The following is a 21,142-nucleotide window of genomic DNA, read 5'->3' as shown; positions in this document are numbered from 1 at the left end:
AAATTTTTCACAGGAAGAAGTGGTTATGCTTTTACAACTTGGGAAAGGAGACTGTTTGATTTAGAATACTTGGGTTGAAACTTTCAGTGAGAGGGTCAGGGCTTTTACTCTTGGTCTGTAAAAGACATAGCAGGCAATTATTTGTCCTTAGTATTCTCCCAAGGACAAATAATAGTGCAAATTCCTACGCTTTTTTTAACATTTAGAAAGTCTAAACTGGCTGATGGAAGTAATGTCGGTAGACAAATCACTTGAGATTTCACCTTTTACCTTAGGTATATCTTTTGGTCATTAGCTATCTTTAAACTCTATTTTCCTCTTTTCTTCCTTATAGTACTTCTTCCTGGGTTTCCTTTGGGGCATTTAGTTTTTTTTTTGGCCACACCACGTGGCATGTGGGATCTTAGTTCCCTGACCAGGGATTGAACCCATGCTCCCTGGACCGCCAGGGAAGTTCCCAGGGTATTTGGTTTTGAATTGAGTTCAGATGTTTAGGGAGCCTAACATGAATGCATTTGGTACTGTGGTATCACTGAGCTCCACTGTAAAAGATACTTTGATGATTATTCACATGTTAAATCTTTTGAGTTGTTAACCAAATAACATTCTGACTGCTTGCGTCATGCTAAAATGTACTTGTTACCATAGCACTGAAAAGATTTAGTGGAATACAAGCAATATTTCCTGGCATTCCTGAAAATTTGGGAGGAGTTATGAAAGGAGGACTGACTTTAGGCCAGTTAAAGTTTATGAAATGGAAGAATCATGAGCTGTGTAAATTTGACATGCTTATAATTATATTTCTTAATATTCTAAGCCTCATCCCAATATAGCTTTTCCATGTCACTCGTGAAGGAAGCATTAAAAAGTACGTTGAATGCATCTACCGCACTCATAATCTGTAAAACTTGTAGCTACAGCAAATAGCTTGCCATTTTTGGAATTATCTTTTCTTCAGTTTTTTTTTTTTGAATTTCTTAATTTTATTCATTTTTTTATACAGCAGGTTCTTATTAGTTATCTATTTTATACATATTAGTTGTATATATGTCAATCCCAATCTCCCAATTCATCCCACCACCACCCCTCCCACTGCCGCATTCCCCCCTTGGTGTCCATATGTTTTTTCTCTATATCTGTGTCTCTATTTCTGCCCTGCAAATTGGTTCATCTGTATCATTTTTCTAGGTTCCACATGTATGCGTTAATATACGATATTTATTTTTCTGACTTCACTGTATGACAGTCTCTAGATCCATCCACGTCTTCACAAATGACCCAGTTTTGCTCCTTTTTATGGCTGAATAATATTCCATTGTATATATGTACCACATCTTCTTTACCCATTCATCTGTTGATGGGCATTTAGGTTGCTTCCCTGACCTGGCTATTGTAAATAGCGCTGCAGTGAACATTGGGGTGCATGTGTCTTTTTGATTTATGGTTTTCTCTGGGTATATGTCCAGTAGTGGGATTGCTGGGTCATATGGTAATTATATTTTTAATTTTTTTAAGGAAACTCCATACTGTTCTCATAGTGGCTGTATCATTTTACATTCCCACCAACAGTGCGAGAGGGGGGTTCCCTTTTCTCCACACCTCTCCAGCATTTGTTGTCTGTGATTTTCTGATGATGCCCATTCTAACTGGTGTGAGATGATACCTCATTGTAGTTTTGATTTGCATTTCTCTAATAATTAGTGATTTGAGCAGCTTTTCATGTGCTTCTTGGCCATCTGTATGTCTTCTTTGGAGAAATGTCTCTTTAGGTCTTCTGTCCATTTTTGGATTGGGTTGTTCGTTTCTTTAATATTGAGCTGCATGAGCTGTTTATATATTTTGGAGATTAATCCTTTAATGTCCGGTGATGCGTTTGCAAATATTTTCTCCCATTCTGTGGGTTGCCTTTTTGTCTTGTTTGTAGTTTCCTTTGCTTTACAAAAGCCTTTAGGTTTCATTAGGTCCCATTTGTTTATTTTTGTTTTTATTTCCATTACTCTAGGAGGTGGATCAAAAAAGATATTGCTGTGATTTATGTCAGAGTGTTCTTCCTATGTTTTCCTCTAAGAGTTTTGTAGTGTCCGGTCTTACATGTAGGTCTCTAATCCATTTTGAGTTTATTTTTGTGTATGGTGTTAGCGAGTGTTCTAATTTCATTCTTTTACATGTAGCTGTCCAGTTTTCCCAGCACCACTTATTGAAGAGACTGTCTTTTCTCCATTGTATATCCTTGCCTCCTTTGTCATGGATTAGTTTACCATAGGTGCGTGGGTTTATCTCGGGTTTCTGTCTTATTCCATTGATCTGTATTTCTGTTTTTGTGCTGGTACCATAGTCTTGATTACTGTAGCTTTGTAATACAGTCTGAAGTCAGGAACTCTGATTCCTCCAGCTCCGTTTTTTTCCCTCAAGACTGCTTTGGCTCTTTGGGGTCTTTTGTGTCTCCATACAAATTTTAAGATTTTTTGTTCTAGTTCTGTAAAAAAAATTGCTGTTGGTAATTTGATAGGGATTGCATTGAATCTGTAGATTGCTTTGTGTAGTATAGTCATCTTCACGGTATTGATTCTTCCAATCCAAGAACATGGTATATTTCTCCATCTGTTTGTGTCATCTTTAATTTCTTTCATCAGTGTCTTACACTTTTCTGCATACAGGAATTTTATCTCCCTAGGTAGGTTTATTCCTAGGTATTTTATTCTTTTTGTTGCAATGGTAAATGGGAGTGTTTCCATAATTTCTCTTTCAGATTTTTCATCATTAGTGTATAGGAATGCAAGAGATTTCTGTGCATTAATCTTGTATCCTACAACTTTACCAGATTCATTGACTAGCTCTAGTAGTTTTCTGGTGGAATCTTTAGGATTCTCTGTGTATTGTATCATGTCATGTGCAAACAGTGACAGTTTCACTTCTTCTTTTCCAATTTGTATTTCTTTTATTTCTTTTTCTTCTCTGATTGCCGTGGCTAGGACTCCAAAACTATGTTGAATAATAGTGGCGAGAGTAGACATCCTTGTCTTATTCCTGATCTTAGATGAAACGCTTTCAGTTTTTCACCATTGAGAATGATGTTTGTTGTGGGTTTGTTGTATATGGCCTTTATTATGTTGAGGTAGGTTCCCTCTGTGCCCACTATCTGGAGAGTTTTTATCATAAATCAGTGTTGAATTTTGTCAAAAGCTTTTTCTGTATCTATTGAGATGATCATATGGTTTTTATTCTTCAGTTTGTTAATATGGTGTATCATATTGATACACCATATTGATTTGCATATATTGAAGAATCCTTGCATCCCTGGGATAAATCCCACTTGATCATGGTGTATGATCTTTTTTTTTTTTTTTTTTTTGCGGTACGTGGGCCTCTCACTGTTGTAGCCTCTCCCGTTGCGGAGCACAGGCTCCGGATGCACAGGCTCAGTGGCCATGGCTCATGGGCCCAGCCACTCTGCGGCATGTGGGATCTTCCCGGCCCGGGGCACGAACCCGTGTCCTCTGCATTGGCAGGTGGACTCTCAACCACTGCGCCACCAGGGAAGTCTGTATGATCCTTTTAATGTGTTGTTGGATTCTGTTTGCTAGTATTTTGTTGAGGATTTTTGCATCTATATTCATCAGTGATAATTGGTCTGGAATTTTCCTTTTTATTAGTATCTTTGTCTGGCTTTGGTATCAGGGTGATGGTGGCCTCATAGAATGAGTTTGGGAGTGTTCTTTCCTCTGCAATTTTTTGGAAGAGTTTGAGAAGGATGGGTGTTAGCTCTTCTCTAAATGTTTGATAGAATTTGCCTGTGAAGCCATCTGGTCCTGGACTTTTGTTTGTTGGAAGATTTTAAATCACAGTTTCAATTTCAGTGCTTGTTACTGATCTGTTTGTATTTTCTACTTCTTCCTGGTTCAGACTTGGAAGGTTATACCTTTCTAAGAATTTGTCCATTTCTTTCAGGTTGTCCATTTTATTGGCATATAGTTGCTTGTAGTAATCTCTTAGGATGCTTTGTATTTCTGCGGTGTCTGTTGTAACTTCTTCTTTTCTATTTCTAATTTTATTGATTTGAGTCTTCTCCCTCTTTTTCTTGATGAGTCTGGCTAATGGTTTATCAATTTTGTTTATCTTCTCAAAGAACCAGCTTTTAGTTTTATTAATCTTTGCTATTGTTTTCTTTGTTTCTATTTCATTTATTTCTGCTCTGATCCTTATGATTTCTTTCCTTCTAACTTTGGGTTTTGCTTGTTCTTCTTTCTCTAATTCCTTTAGGCATGAGGTTAGATTGTTTATTTGAGATTTTTCTTGTTTCTTGAGGTAGGCTTGTATTGCTGTAAACTTCCCTCTTAGAACGGCTTTTGCTGCATCCCAGAGGTTTTGGATCGTCGTGTTTTCGTTGTAATCTTTGTCTAGGTGTTTTTTGATTTCCTCTTTGATGTCTTCAGTGATCTCTTGGTTATTTAGTAGTGTATTGTTTAGCTTCCATGTGTTTGTGTTTTTTATGTTTTTTCCCCATCTTATTGATTTCTAATCTCATAGCGTTGTGATTGGAAAAGATACTTGATATGATTTCAGTTTTCTTAAATTTACCGAGGCTTGATTTGTGACCCAAGCTGTGATCTCTCCTGGAGAATGTTCCGTGTGCACTTGAGAAGAAAGTGTAATCTGCTGTTTTTGATGGAAAGTCCTATAAATATCAGTTAAATCTATCTGGTCTATTGTGTCATTTAAAGCTTCTGTTTCCGTATTTATTTTCATTTAGGATGATTTGTCCGTTGGTGTAAGTGAGGTGTTAAAGTCCCCCACTATTATTGTGGAACTGTCAATTTCCTCTTTTATAGCTGTTAGCAGTTGCCTTATATATTGAGGTGCTCCTATGTTGGGTGCATATATATTTATAATTGTTATGTGTTCTTCTTGGATTGATCCCTTGATCATTATGCAGTGGCCTTCCTTGTCTCTTGTAACATTCTTTATTTTAAAGTTTATTTTATCTGACATGAGTGTTGCCACTCCAGCTTTCTTTTGATTTCCATTTGCATGGAGTATCTGTTTCCATTGCCTCACTTTCAGTCTGTATGTGTCTCTAGATCTGAAGTGGGTCTCTTGAAGACAGCATATATATGGGTCTTGTTTTTGTATCCATTCAGCAAGCCTGTGTCTTTTGGTTGGAGCATTTAATCCGTTCACGTTTAAGGTAATTATCAATATGTATGTTTCTGTTACCATTTTCTTAATTGTTATGGGTTTGTTTTTGTAGGTCCTTTTCTTCTCTTGTGTTTCCCACTTAGAGAATTTCCTTTAGCATTTGTAGAGCTGCTTTGTTGGTGCTGAATTCTCTTAGCTTTTGCTTGTCTGTAAAACTTTGGATTTCTCTGTTGAATCTGAATGAGATCCTTGCTGGGTAGAGTAATCTTGGTTGTAGGTTCATCCCTTTCATCACTTTAAATATATCATGCCACTCCCTTCTGGCTTATAGAGTTTCTGCTGAGAAATCAGCTGTTTACCGTATGGGTGTTCCCTTGTATGTTATTTGTCATTTTTCCCTTGTTGCTTTCAGTAGTTTTTCTTTGTCTTTAGTTTTTGTCAGTTTGATTACTATGTGTTTTGGCGTGTTTCTCCTTGTGTTTATCCTGTATGGGACTCTCTGCACTTCCTGGACTTGGGTGGCTATTTCCTCTCCTATGTTAGGGAATTTTTCAACTATAATCTCTTCAAATATTTTCTCGGGTCCTTTCTCTCTCTCTTCTTCTTCTGGGGCCCCTATAATGCGAATGTTATTGTGGTTAATCTTGTCCCAGAGGTCTCTTAGGCTGTCTTCATTTCTTTTCATTCTTTTTTCTTTATTCTGTTCTGTGGCAACGAATTCCACCATTCTGTCTTCCAGGTCACTTATCTGTTCTTTTGCCTCAGTTATTCTGCTATTGATTCCTTCTAGTGTATTTTTCATTTCAGTTATTGTATTGTTCATCTGTGTTTGTTCTTTAATTCTTCTAGGTCTTTGTTAAACATTTCTTCCATCTTCTTGATCTTTGCCTCCATTCTTTTTCTGAGGTCCTGGATCATCTTCACTATCATTATTCTGAATTATTTTTCTGGAAGTTTGTCTATCTCCACTTCATTTAGTTGTTTTTCTGGGGTTTTATCTTGTTCCTTCATCTGGTACAAATTCCTCTGCCTTTTCATTTTGTCTGTCTTTCTGTGAATGTGGTTTTCCTTCCACAGGCTGCAGGATTGTAGTTCTTCTTGCTTCTGCTCTCTGCCCTCTGGTGGATGAGGCTACCTAAGAGGCTTGTGCAAGTTTCCTGATGGGAGGGACTGGTGGTGGGTAGAGCTGGGTGTTGCTCTGGTGGGAAGAGCTCAGTAAAACTTTAATCTGCTTGACTGCTGATGGGTGGGGCTGGGTTCCCTCCCTGTTGGTTGTTCGGCCTGAGGCGACCCAGCATGGAGTCTACCCTGCTGTTTGGTGGGGCTAATGGCGGACTCTTGGAGGGCTCACGCCAAGGAGTACTTCCAGAACTTCTGCTGCCAGTGTCCTTGTCCCCATGGTGAACCACAGCCACCCCCACCTCTGCAGGAGACCCTCCAACACTAGCAGGTAGGTCTGGTTCAGTCTCCCTAGGGGTCACTGCTCCTTCCCCTGGGTCCTGATGTGCACACTACTTTGTGTGTGCCTTCCAAGAGTGGAATCTCTGTTTCCCCCAGTCCTGTCGAAGTTCTGCAATCAAATCCCGTTAGCCTTCAAAGCCTGATTCTCTAGGAATTTCTCCTCCTGTTGTCGGACCCCCAGGTTGGGAAGCCTGACGTGGGGCTCTGAACCTTCACTCCAGTGGGTGGACTTCTGTGCTATAAGTGTTCTCCAGTTTGAGTCACCCCCCCAGCAGTTATGGGATTTGATTTGATTGTGATTGTGCCCCTCCTACCGTCTCACTGTGGCTTCTCCTTTGTATTTGGATGTGGGGTATCTTTTTTGATGAGTTCCAGTGTCTTCCTGTCAATGATCGTTCAGCAGTTATTTGTGATTCCAGTGCTCTCACAAGAGGGTGTGAGCACACATCCTTCTACTCCACCATCTTGAACCAATCTCTCCTGTTCAGTTCTTATAAATAGAAATAATTATTTCTGGAAAATTTAAATGGGTACTAAAACTAGGCATAATCCATTACAGAAAAGGAAGCGAGTATGAACCAAAGTAAACAAAAAATTTTGAGTGAATGGTGAATGCAAAAAAAAAAAAAAAATGAGAAAGACTTAAAACCTAACAACCCATAGATTTTTAGCAGGGAGAGGTCATCTTAGGTACTATGTTCATTGCTTTAGGGTCATTTGAAAATATTTTGATATTGGAATACTAAAGAGATTCACTTTCCTACTATAGATACACTTACGAATATTTCATTACATTTATAAAAATTTGAGTACTAGTAGCTCTGGGATCTGGGACAGATCAACCAACCTGATTTCAACTTCTTCAGTTTATATATGTGTATAACTGAGAATTGAGGCAAAAGGATTATCCAGCCCCTTCTTGCTGTGCCATTCTAAGATTTATAAAATTAAATTAAGTGGGTAAATACAGCCCTCTAGTGGTTCTGTTGTATGCTTACACTGTTAACTTTGGTGCATCTAGCGTTTCTGTAAAGTTACTGATTTTTAGAAATTCAGTATTGAGAAGAATCAGATTTTTATAATATTACATGGCATAAAGAATATGAGGAAAAAAGGTATAGGGATATATTATTCTAACAATAAATGTGCGTATTAGATTGTCACCCACTTTTGGAGTTATAACAATATAATCCAGAATATTAGAAGTGCCCAGTACTTTACAAGATGAATTATTGAATCTAGATACTTTGCTGGTGCATGCTATGATTATTACCAGATTAACTACTTGTGCATATCAAAGTGCAGGGTAAATGAACTGAGGTGAATTGTGAAGTAGATCATGCTATATCCATGCTTTATTGACCTGGAATTTATGGTATGGCTTTAGGGGAAAACAAATTACAGAATGATTTTATATATACATAGCTCCCCATTTTTTGAAAAGAATAAAAAAAAAAGTGGAAGAAACCTCAAACAGTTGTATAAATATATGTTTCTATAAGCAAAGAAAAGCAGAATATACACTGAATAATATTATTACCATTAGGGGAGTAAAATTTGGAAGGATGGGGGAGATTACTTCTTTACTTATCTCTAATGATTTAAATTGTTATGGAAAAAACAAAAGGAATTGAAATGGAAAACTTAAAAGGGTCAAAGAGAAAACAGGGACCTTAATCTGAATAGTTTTAGAGGAGTAAGTCTGGCTCTCAATTTAGAAACTGATTTCCAGCAGAAATCAGTTAAGTCAGGTCCTGATCTGATTTTCTGAGTTTGTTTATTGTTTAAATGGGATGTGTGCACGTGATAATCTCCTTGGATATAAAGCTGATGCCCTAATTGGTTAAAATGTGTGTTGCTTGCTATTTCTCTTTATTTTGCTAATAAGCTTTTCCCTTGTTCTGGAATTAAAGATCCTTTCCTCTTTAGCCCAATTAAATTTGTTAAGGGAGGGCCTCTATGAAAAGGCCCTTCTTTGAGGTCTTTAAGTGGAAATGATTGGTTCTGAAAATTCTTCCCTAGGTGGCTTTTGAAACATTTCATAGATATTGAAGGCCCATTATGAAGGCTATCTTGATATCTTCCCTTCAAAATGCTAAGGAATAATTTAGGCAACAGTTCAGACTCTAAGAATGAAGGCGGCTCGACCTTTTCACAGACTGAACACAATATTGTTGCAGTTTACTTGATTACAGCAGGTATGGATGTTTATTCCATTAACAGTTATTTTGTTTTTGAATTAGTGAAGAAAAGCAGAGGTTTTCAGCATAAGGTAGTAGAAAAAGCATGGGTTCAGAGATAATGTTTCAAGTTCTGTATTGTTGGCCAACCTTGAGAAGTCACTTATCCTTTCTCAGTTGGGGTGCTTATGTGATAAATAAGGATGATAATACTTGCTCTACTTCCTGGCTGTAAAGATCAAAAAGAGAGTGTAAGTGAAAGAATAAATGGAAACATTGTTAATGGTGGTTAATATAACAAGTTATTTTGAATTTTGTCAGGCAGTGAGAGCCATGAAATGGGGCTGAGAAAAGTTTTTTATAAAATGAGTAATTATCCATATGTTTGGTTATTACATTGTCAAATTAAATTTTCATTGGGGAATAGTATGCACCATGGCAAAGATGTATTTTTATAGCACTTACTATTCTCATACATACTTTCTGTAGTTTTGTCCTTGGTGGTGGAATCTAGTTAAGATCGAAAGATCCTGTAAAGAAAATTAAAGTCGTAAAAAGAGAGAACAGAGTGTATTGTCACTGAGGACAGAGTTTGTAAATTGAGCTCATTTTCAAATGCTGTATTGGAAAACTGAGCTTTGGTTTTCATTTTTTAGTATCTTTGTAACAGTGAGCAAGTTTTTTGTTCTTCCATTTTCATATCTGTAGAATGGGGATAAGAATAAGCTACTGTCACAATTGTTTTGAAGAGTAAAATTAAATAATGCACAAATATACCTAAATGATATATACAGTATATGTTGGACAAATGTTTCTTTCTCCCCACATACACACACTCATTGATGCGTATATTGGATTAAGATAAAGACTTGTTGGCTGAAAAAAAGGGGCGAGGAAATTGACAATAGAAGTTCTCTGATTACCTTTTTTATGTATAGGTTGAATTGTGGTATTAATTTTATGCTTAGCAGTCACTTCATTTTCAACTTTATGGTTAGTAATGAGTTTTAGAAGTAACTATTACTTTTTGGATTGACTTATGAAAATTTTCAAATATATTCAAAAGTAGAGTAAAAACATAACAAATCCTACTGTACCCAGTTTGTTCTTTATAATTGCTTAGTTTCCCCATAATTCAGAGTATTACTTCTGTGATAGAAAATGTGGTTCCTCAGCTAACTTTTTCACTTGAATACCTCTGTATGATAAGCACTGGATAAGTTCTGTTTTCTTTTTGATATATTTTTTTTGATGTTGCAACAGAAAGGAGAAAACAATATGCTACTTAAAGAGAGAAGCTCCTTATCACAATTACATAGAAGTACTTTGTATACAAACTTTTGGTTTAGTTAGTTTTTGGTAGATGACCAAGAAAAGCTATCTTTTTTGATCTGGTTACAAAAGAAGCATGCAAAGAAATTTTCCTGTTAAGAAAATATTCTTGCTGGTTCTTACCCCTGTAACAGTAACAGTAATAGTAATAGTAATAGTAATGTTACTATGACGACAATGATGACTTCTACTAGAATTACTATTACTACCGCTACTACTACTACAACCACCACCACCACCACTACTACTACTGCTACCACTACTAATGTTATTATTGGAATACTTGGTATATACCAAGCACTGTTCTAAATATTTACATGTACAGAATAATTCATCCTTATGCTAATTCAGTAAGCAAATTTTATTTCCCCTGTTTACAGATAAAGAGTTTAAATAACTTCCCCAACACACACATCTACTAAGTAGCTACTCAGGTATTTCGACTGAGTAGCCAGGATTTGAACTCAGGTATTTCGACTCTAGAACCCTCAGGTATAACCACAAGGATCAGTTTTATCAATACTATGAGTACGTGTTGTTTGTTTGTGTTTTTAGTAGATGAACTGAAGGGAGCATATCTAACTTCTTTATGCTTTTGTTCAAACGTTTATTGTTCTTTGGGCCCCCCAATCTTTCCCTTTAACAGAACTCACTTAAATGTCCAAATCGAAACCGAAACTGTGAGGAAAAGAATTTAGTCAAAGCATTTATTTCATTTGTTACTTTTACCAAGAGCCTATTTAGATTTTTCATTTTAAATTTAATTTTTAGTTTACTATTTCTCTCAGATTGTAGCTCTTACAAACGTTACCAACTTGAGCACTCTCCCTTTCTCCAGTTAATGCTGGGGAGCAAGAGGGCATGGCGAATTAAAGATCTGAAATAGATTCATTACGGGTGACCTGTAGGATGAAGCGTGAGAGGTACTAGGCTGAGAGGATGGCTGTGTACCAGCTAATGAAAGACTAAGCTGTAAAGGCGATAGGGGAATCACTGAATGACATAATCCAATTTGTATTTTAGAAATGTGCTGTAGTGGTAGCTAAGAGACCAGGTAGGTGGCCCCTGTGTGCTTAAGATTAAAAAGACTTCTGAGGAGGAAGTAGTGGCATTGGACACAGACACATTCAAGAGCCTGAAGTTAGAACTGATGGTTGGATGTGGAGACTAGGGGAGAAGGTGAGGGAGCATCAAAGATGACATCTAGGTTTCTCTTTTGGGCCACTGGATAGATGGTGAAGCTATTCATCAAGATGGGAGCACATCTGGGGAAGAACATGTGTGGGTCAAGAGAGAAAATCTCTGGGTTCCGTTTGAGAGAAGTCCCGTAAAAAGCTGCGCACATGCGTTTGACTTTTATGAGATTGATCTGGAAAGTAACAGCATATAGCCTTGGATCTGTGTGAAATCACTGAGTGTATATTGAATGTGAAAAGAAAGAAGGTCCAGGACAGAAACTTGGACGATGCATATATTTAATAAGGTAGAGATGAAGAAGGAAAGGCCAGGAAGTAGATTAAGAAGGATCTGCCATAGAGGTTGGAGGAGAGACACAGAAGCCAAGGGGAAATTAACTGAACATAGACCTAACTACTAAATGATCCATCGTCTACTCATTAGAAAGCACCTACAGATAGGAAATAAAGCAGAGTGCTTGAGACAGCTGCAGAGAAAATAGAAAAAGGGCTAAATCCTTTACCTCATTCTCGCTGTTATATCTAAAACCGCCCCCAAAGCACAATTACTTTATTCTGGTTGCATATTTGGTAGGCAACAGTTTACTGCATTGTGTTTTTATCTGACTTAAAAATCATCAAATCTGTAACTAGCCCAGGAAGACTCTTCAACTCCCTAAACTTTTTGGAGCTACAATACTAGATGCAAAAATACTGAGCCAAAGAATCATCAAATTTGACATCATTGTGCCTTAATTATGCTTGCAGGAATAATAGACCTTAAGCAATATGAGTTTTAGTTGTCCGTTTATTAAATAAATCTGCTATATGTCGTATATACAACATAGAAATGATTAGAAGCCTAAAATCTACACAGGAAGACTAGGCATATATGAATTAAATAATATAGCATCACATAAGATAAAGTATAATATATACAAGTACCTTGAGAATTTAGAGAAGAGAGGATACTATGCAGAGGACAAGTCTTTGGGGCAGAATTGGCCTTGAACAGAATTTTGAAGGGTAGCATTTGGAAAGGTAGAGGAAAGGAGTAGGGTGTTCCAAGTGGGAGAAATGAAAGTCGAAATTTACCAGAAGCCTGGTGCATTTGATAAATAATTAGATGGAGGGCTTGTTTGACAAGTGTGAAAATTTGCTTAGGGTAAAAACATTGAGGCAAAGAGCCTGGAATACCAGGCTGGGACATGTGGACTTTATCCCACAGACGTTGGGGTGTGTTGGAGGTTTTGAGAAGAGCCTTGGTTAATTCTATGTTATAGAAAGTTTATTCTGCCAGCAGCATGCAGGAGGAAAGAACAGGAACCTGGAAGTTTAGTATAACAGGATTTTGAATGGAAGTTTTGACCAAGGTGCCAAGATATAATAGAAGTTCTTCCTTAGCTGATACATTTGGCTGTTGGTGCTTGGAAACCTTCCCTCTCTCTGGCAATAGCTGGAGCTGATCACCAGAGTTCTCTTCATGATGGTGAACACCACTCTATTCTTTTTGTTCCTTACCCCTCCTTTACCCCCTAGGAATCTGGTAATAGCTCTAGCCTCTCTCAGCTGTTAGGACCTAATATGGCCCACATCTGGCTTATGGGAAATGTGTGCATCCGTTATTGCATGTAGGGAGTGTTAAACAGGCTAACATGCACATCCAGTCCACTCGACAATATTTCTTGTTGTAAATGAAAACACTGGCATTCAGATTAAGAAGTTCAGTCATCAGTCTACCTGAATCCCCAATTCTGGGGCACCGACAACATTGAGTTTCTGGACCTGCAGGTCTAGGAGTCAGATCCCAGGCTGTGGAGACTTGACTAGGGTGATATGGCCTGTGAGGCTTCTCAGTGGACCTGAAAGCCAGTCCAACTTCCTCTCTGGATAGCCAAACCTTGCAGTGTGCATTCTTCTATAGGGGTGTGTGTGTGTGTGTGTGTGTGTGTAATGAAGAATTTAGATTTGAACATGTTGAGTTTCAAGTGATATTGAAACAGTCATATGATCTTACATACTGTAGATGCTTAATAAATGTTTGGGACTGGAGCATATTTCAGGGATGGAAAGTGACAGAAGCACTGTTAGGATAGAGTGATAGCTGAGGCTTGAGAAACTATAGAGAAAGGAGAGCCTCAGGCTTCAGGAAGGAGGATGAGAAAATTAAGCTGCCAAAGGAGATTGTATGATCATATGTATATCCTAAAAATCAGTGGTGGTGGTATTATGACATGCAAGGGAATAATATCAAGGACAGAGTGATCAATAGTGATGACATTAACACCAGTCTTTAGTGCTGGTTTATGCAATTGGTAGATTCTTTGTGCTTTATTATATTTCTATTTTACAAAAGGGCTGTGAAGATATTACAACTAGCTTGAAGAATAGCTGAAGCTCTTCAAATAAACGAACCAAAATAGATTTGCTATATTTTTGAAGGAGCTTAAATATTTAATTGATTCTACTTTTACACATTCAAATTAAACAAAATGTGTGATTTTTTTGTTTATGTTCTCAGGTATGATAAGTGTTCTCAGCAACATAATAGTTCTCGGCATCTTCATTAAGTACAAGGAGCTTCGGACACCCACAAATGCAATTATCATTAACTTGGCTGTTACTGATATAGGGGTCAGTAGCATTGGCTACCCCATGTCTGCTGCTTCAGATCTGCATGGAAGTTGGAAGTTTGGATATGCAGGATGTCAGGTATTGGAGATCTTTAGAATCAAAGCAAAATAAAGTAGATTAAGAAAATGTACATTTAAATGTCTTTTAAAAATCCCAAGGGTTTCAATCAAATAAGATTATGTAGGATAATAGATATGGTGCTCTTAATAAAAATGGCTTCAGGAGTGACTGGGAAATATATTCTTTAATAAGAGAAATGAAATCAGTCGCCATAATTATATTTTCAAAATTTCCCCAACTCGAAAAAACTAAACTAACAAAAAATTAGCAGTCAACTAGAGAAGAGTGAACATTTGCATATTCAAATAAAAACTTGCATATTGCAAATTCAAAAAGAAATACTCTGCTTTCATTTGAAACAATAAAATAATGACTGTGTCATAATATCTAAGTAATGTAGTTAAACTACATGTTGCTGATTTTTTTCTATGGCAAGTTCTCCATGAGAATTGCTGGTGAATATATCTACTATGATTTTTACTGACAAGAAAATAAATTAATATTAATTTGCATTAACGACTTTTGGCCTAATTTTTTAAAACAGTTAGCTATTTTAAGCTCTAAAACTATAGAGAATACAATGAAAAGAGTAGAGAGTAGTGAATACCCATGTGTGCACCAACCAGTTTTGTCAAACCTTAATGTTTTGCAATGTGTGCTTCAGGTTGTTTGGGGTTTTTTAAATTTTTTTCTTTTTTTCTTTGGCTGCCCTGTGTGGCTTGGCTTGTGGGATCTTAGTTCCCCGACCAGGGATGGAACCCAGGCCCCACCAGTGAAAGCACCGAGTCCTAACCACTGGGCTGCCAGAGAATTCCCTGTTTCCAATTTTTTTAAACCACAAACAAGGCTTCAATAAATTGTTCTCATACATGTCTTTTTCTGCAATGTGTGCGAGTTTAGATACATTACTAGGAAAGGAATGGTTTGGTTGTAGATAATGTTTATCTTCAGTTTTATCAGATGTGGACAAATTTCTCTCCAAAATGGTTGTGCCAGTTGCCAGAACTTCTGTTACTCCACATTTTCTCCAACACTTGGTGTTGTCAGACTTTTGAATTTGTAGCATTTTGATGGATATAAAATAGTATCTTATAATTTGCATTTCTTTCCAGATTTAATGTGATTGTACATCTTATGTCATAAACATGCAGGTTTCCTCTTGTGTTAATAGCCCATTTTTCTGTTTGTCTTTTCCCCCTTTTGAATTGTCTATCTTCTGAATAGCAGTCTTTTGTTGGTTATATGCATTGCACTTAATTTATGGTTTGTTTTTGCACTCGACAGAGTATGTATAGAAGTTTTACTTTAAGCCTTAACATTTTTTTTAAAGTTTATTTTAATTAATGAAGTCTTAAAACATTTTCTATAAATGCCTTTATTAAACCACTTATAATTTGACAATAGATGATATATTTTAAAATTAGTAAAATAAAAAACAGTGTATTTAAAATATATTTTAGCAATGGGATAAAAGTGTAAATGTCTCTTGGGAGGATGTGTAGAATGGTGGAATCTTTCCAATTTTAATCTTCAGATTTATGCTGGATTGAATATCTTTTTTGGAATGGCAAGTATTGGATTGCTCACAGTTGTGGCTGTGGATCGATACCTGACCATCTGCTGTCCTGATGCAGGTACAGCACTTTGCTCAACTTTCTCAATGAACCCATTTTTGCCTAAGTACTGCTCGATACACATTCACTTCAAAATGTAAATGTATGGCTTGCAACACGGTCAGTCATATTTCTCTGATAATCCTTGACTGAAAGTTTCAGTGACTTTCTATTATACCTAGAATAAAACCCAAATTTCATAACACAGCCTCCAAGGTCCCACGCATTCTGGCCCCTGGCTACCTTTCCAGTGTGGTCTGGGGTCCTCTCACTTTGGGGTACTAGCCAAACCCTTTCCCACTTTGGGGTCTTTGTAAATGCTATTTCCCTAGTGTTTCTCCATTTCTATCCTCTGACTGATCATTTTATCATTCAGGTTTCAGCTTAAATGTCATTTTTTTTTTTTTCAGAATGTGAATTCATGTAGATAGGCTTTGTGTGAACTAAAGTGCTCTGTGAAGAATCTATTTGATGACAACTTTGAATAATCAGTTAAAATAAAATGAAGATATGAATCACATCATTGGGAAATGACTTTGATGTTCCATATGTTTGTTAATAGGAAGAAGAATGACCACCAACACTTACATCAGCATGATTCTGGGGGCCTGGTTCAATGGCCTCTTTTGGGCTTTGATGCCTATTGTTGGGTGGGCTAGTTATGCCCCAGATCCTACTGGGGCCACCTGTACCATAAACTGGCGGAAAAATGATGTGTAAGAGACATGTTTACACTTTATAATCAAATGCTTCTAGTGTAGACATTTTCTCACCATTTCAAATTTAAGGTCAGATCAAACGTTTCTCATGCAGAGATGACAAAGATCTTCCTTGGTATAGATGATATGATTACAGCAGAGATGAATTGAGAAAAGCGAATTATGCTTATTTGTAAGGAAAGGCCATCCAGCTCCCCTTGTCCCCTGCTCTGTTCCTTCCTCTGTCTTCTGGCAGCAAAGGCGAAACAGAGAATCCTTCCAATATCCGCACCTTAGAGGTAGGACCTGATGGGGAAAAGGAGTGTTAGTGGAGCTAGACAGTGTACAGATCTGGCAAAAGTCCAGGCTTTCTTTTCTAGATGATCTGGTGATAAGGCATCTCCTGAGAATTATGCAGCAAAAGCACAGTCACTGCAAGGATTTGCTTGCTCATCAGTGATGCTTTCCTATATTTACCAGGGAAAAGGGGGTAATTTAGTTTATTAAAGGAAATGAAAGATTATGGAGAAAAGCAAATAGAAAATTTCTAACTCTCAAACTGAATCTAAAACTTTTTAGATTTAGTGCAAGGTCAAAAAATAAATATTTTAGGCTTTACAGGCAAGACTGTCTCCATTGCAACTATTCAGTTCTGCCTGTGATAGCAGCCCTAGGCTGTATGTAATGAATGTGGTTCCAATAAAATTTTATTGACAAAGACAGGCGACAGGCTGGATTTGGCCCACAGGTCATAGTTTGCCAACCCCTAGTCCAGATGAACTCAAAGTCAAATGCACTTCCTAAGCTAGTTAATAATATAATGACTGCTGGACAGTGCCAGTATTATTTCTGATAATTATCCTGTTTCCCTTACTCTATTTAGTATATTAAATGAGTAGTGGTATAATGTCATGATTTAATTATTTCCTTTTCTTACTTTCAGATCTTTTGTTTCTTACACCATGATGGTTGTTGCGATAAATTTTATTGTGCCTTTGATAATGATGTTTTACTGCTATTACCATGTCACTCGATCCATTAAACATCATGCTACTAATAACTGCACTGAGTATCTCAACAGGGATTGGTCAGATCAGGTAGATGTAACAAAGGTAAGACCTTAAAATCCTTAAAAAGGTTTTGTAATCAAGCTTTTACATAGACATGGTTCCTTGGCCCCTGCAGTCACCTCTCCACAACTCCCGATTCTTACTCTCTGGCTCTTTTTCCTGGTGTTGGCCTCCGTATTTCTAAATGATGTGCTTATCTGCTGTTTTGGGTAATTTTTTAATGTTTTGAATAAATTTATTTATTTTTGGCTGTGTTGGGTCTTTGTTGCTGCATGCGGGCTTTCTCTAGTTGTGACGAGCAGGGGCTACTCTTCATTGCATTGCACGGGCTCCTTATTGCAGTGGCTTCTCTTGTTGCAAGGCATGAGCTCTAGGTGTGCGGGCTCAGTAGTTGCGGCGCACGGGCTTAGTTGCTCCACGGCATGTGGGATCTTCCCGGACCAGGGCTCGAACCAGTGTCCCCTGCATTGGCAGACGGATTCTTAATCACTGTGCCACCAGGGGAGCCCTGTTTTAGGTATTTTTCTTTGCTGTTACTTCTTGATTTCCTACTATAGACAAAGAAAATTTTTCTTATACCACCAACCTTTCCTACTCCTCCCCACCAACGTTTATCTCTCATCAGTAAAATGTTAATATTTGGTTAGATGAAGAGCCAATTTTACATTATTGTGATTATCTAAATTTTATTTATTGAAAATCTCTGTAAGACTCTATGATTTATATTTCTTTTTTATACAACTTTTCCCCCTTTGGAGTTAACAATTTATTCCTTTTCTCTTTCTCTTCCTCCGTTCATGTCTCCCCACTTCTCTTCTCTCCCTCTCTCTGTAGCTTTGTTTGCTGACTCTTCTGTGTACCTGTCACTAATTCGTCTCTAAACTCTCCACCAGAAGCTTCAGTCTCCTCTTAGTATTTTCAAATACATCAGAGACTAGGTCGACTTTATCCTTTTCTTGGTGCTACCCTTCTGGCACCCGCCAGATTTCTTGCCCTAGTTTACACTGGCTGTTCTTTAGGATGACTACCTAGGAAGCCAGCATCCCCACATCTCCTTTGTCACCAGCTGGGAATGCCTTTGGCCTATCTCATAGGTCAGATTGCCCATTTTCTGGATTGTATGTCTTCCCTTTTTTTTTTTTGGTTAACTCCTTGACATTTGGTGTAACACATTCTCTAATAGAGTCTTGAGAAGGTCACAAGGAAGTCAAGTGTTTTAAGATTTTGCATGCCTGAAAATGTCTTAATTCTACGATTATGTTTGACCGATTGTTTGCTTGGTACGGAATTCTAAGTAGAAAATGACTTTCAAAGAATTTTGAAGACATTACTCTATGTAGTCTCTCGGCTTCAGGTGTTACTATTGAGAAGGCTGGCAGCATTCCGGTGATCTGCATTCTCTCTGGAAGCTTGTGATTTTCTCTGTGTCTCCAGTTTTCTGAAATGTCACGCCGATATGCCTTGGTGTGGCTCTTTATTCACCCAGGTGCTGGGTACTGGGTGAATGCTTTCTATGTCGAGACTCAGGTCTTCCCTTCTGGGAGTTTCCTTGTATTATTTCTCTGGTGAGTTTCACCTCCCATTTTGTTTTCTCTGTTCTCTTTTTCTGGAACTCTTTTTATTTGAGTATTTAATCTCCTGGATTTGTCTTTTAATTTTCTTAAATATTCTCTCCTGCATTATTTCTGTTTTTTGTTTTGTTTTTATTTATTTATTTTTGGCTGTGTTGGGTCTTCATTGCTGAGCGTGGGCTTTCTCTAGTTGCGGTGAGCAGGGGTTACTCTTTGTTGTGGTGTGCAGGCTTCTCACTGCAGTGGCTTCTCTTGTTGCGGAGCACGGGCTCTAGGTGTGCGGGCTTCAGTAGTTGTGGTGCACGGGCTTAGTTGCTCTGTGGTATGTGGTATCTTCCCAGAGCAGGGCTTGAACCCATGTCTCGTGCATTGGCAGGCGGATTCTTAACCACTGCACCACCAGGGAAGTCCCCTGTTTGTTTGTTTTTGTTTCTACTTTTTTCTTTAAAAAAAAAAATTTTTTTTGATGTGGACCATTTTTGAAGTCTTTATTGAATTTATTACGTACAATATTCCTTCTGTTTTATGTTTTGGTTTTTTGGCCGGGAGGCCTGTGGGATCTTAGCTCACCAAATAGCGATCAAACCCACACCCCCTGCATTGGAAGGCGAAGTCTTAACCACTGGACCACCAGGGAAGTCCCTGTTTCTACTTCCTGAGAGATTTCCTCAACCATGTCTAGGACTGGGATTGGGTGAGGAGAGTGAGGCTCAAGTCTGGGGTGCAAAATTTAAGCAGGCGCCAAAAAGCTCAGTAATCAAAAAATCAAGTAGTTAGTGCAGTATTTTAAAAAATCAAAATTTATGTAGAAAATCCACATTGAACAAAATGTAAAATAAAGACAGGATCTGACCCTGCAATTGCACAGTTCACCTTATTTACCTCACCCTTACCCTGGCTGACCATACATTTCAACCTTCCTATTGCATTTTTAAAATTCTGCTTTCACTTTTATAGATGAGATGGAAGCATTATTTTATACTCTGTACTTCTTTTTGATAGTGTCCTCTTCTTGTTTAATGCTTGTGTATCTTCTTTCATTTCTGTGATGATATTGTGTATATATTTACATTTTCCTTCTGTTCATCACATATTTTTTTTTTTCCCAAGTTCCTGCACTGTTTTGGTTTCTGCCTGTCAGTTTGAGTGTTTCCTCAATGTCTGGTGATCAGTGACTGTCCCTGAATATTTAAGAGTGATGTGCTAAAAAGTTGATTGTGAGCTCTCGCTGTGCTCTTTCACTGGGATATGTTTTTGGAGAGGGGAGTTTCTAATGATCTGTACCTCTGGGTATTTTCTTCTGGGCTGGTCAGTTTCCAAGGAGAGAAGATTCTTTCACCTTTCTGGGTAGGAGGTACAAGTCTGTGTACCCACATTCTCATGGCTCAGTGCAGGGAAGGGACAGCGTGCAGTGCCCGCTCTTTTCAGGACAGTACGCCAGCTCTCAGCTGAACCCAGTGTCCCCCAGTCTCAAGTTTCCCTGCTTTACCCTCTCTTACACTGACCCTTGGGATTCTTCTGGGAAGAGGGGGCTGTTTCCTAGCTGAATAGAGAGGGGATTCAGAAGTTTAACTGCTGCTTTTTGCAGATTTTAATGAGTTTTTGTGTTTTAGGTTCCAAGTGCAGCCCCACATTCAGAACTGTCACCTCTAATTCCTGAGGCTTTCTGTAGTTCTGTGGAGTGGATTCATCTGTACCTGATTTTCCGTCATTCCTGGCCCTTTAAAATTTAAAAAAATTAAAAAACAAAATCATTCTCAGGTCTAATAAGTAATATGCCACTTGTCTAATGGTTATTCAGTTTTAACTTTTACAAAGCTGTCTAATCTGTGGTTCTCAGACCTTATGCGTTTATGTCTTTTTAAACCTTTTCTGTCGTTTTAGTGGGCAATCAGGAGGGAGCAATGTAATTATAATTTTTCATTCAAACAAAATATAAGGGTAGCTCCTTTACAAAATTATCTGCACTGTACATATTATATGTGATTTATTATATACCAAGCTCAAATGGCCTGTATGAGAATTCACTGAACTCAATAGAGGACTTTTTTTTTTTTCACATTGAGTTTAGAAAGTTAGAAAGTTGTTTTTTAGATTAGCAGATGAGAGTGAGGAAAAGAAAGCGCAACACCAGCAGTCCCTTGCACAGTTACTCCAAGTGGGCCAGGAGTGGGTCCTTCTGCCTGTCATCCAAGCCAGCTTTTGTATTCTC

At 37.8% G+C, this 21,142-nt stretch overlaps 1 protein-coding gene across 1 annotated transcript in view; it reads left to right on the top strand.

Annotated features, from left to right (window-relative positions):
* Positions 1–8,689: 8,689 nt before the first annotated feature.
* RRH (retinal pigment epithelium-derived rhodopsin homolog) overlaps positions 8,690–21,142 on the top strand; it is a 14,303-nt gene continuing 1,850 nt past the window's right edge. Inside the window, exons 1-5 of the mRNA XM_007463226.1 lie at positions 8,690–8,795; positions 13,806–13,996; positions 15,513–15,612; positions 16,154–16,307; positions 17,233–17,401. Coding sequence (XP_007463288.1) covers positions 8,690–8,795; positions 13,806–13,996; positions 15,513–15,612; positions 16,154–16,307; positions 17,233–17,401 — 720 coding nt within the window. The remainder of the gene's footprint in view (positions 8,796–13,805; positions 13,997–15,512; positions 15,613–16,153; positions 16,308–17,232; positions 17,402–21,142) is intronic.

This window comes from Lipotes vexillifer, unplaced genomic scaffold (assembly GCF_000442215.2).
Source record: "Lipotes vexillifer unplaced genomic scaffold, Lipotes_vexillifer_v1.1 scaffold769, whole genome shotgun sequence".
NCBI lineage: Eukaryota > Metazoa > Chordata > Mammalia > Artiodactyla > Lipotidae > Lipotes > Lipotes vexillifer.
The sequence above is the reverse complement of the archived record's forward strand: the minus strand, read 5'-3'. Positions and strand labels throughout refer to the sequence as shown.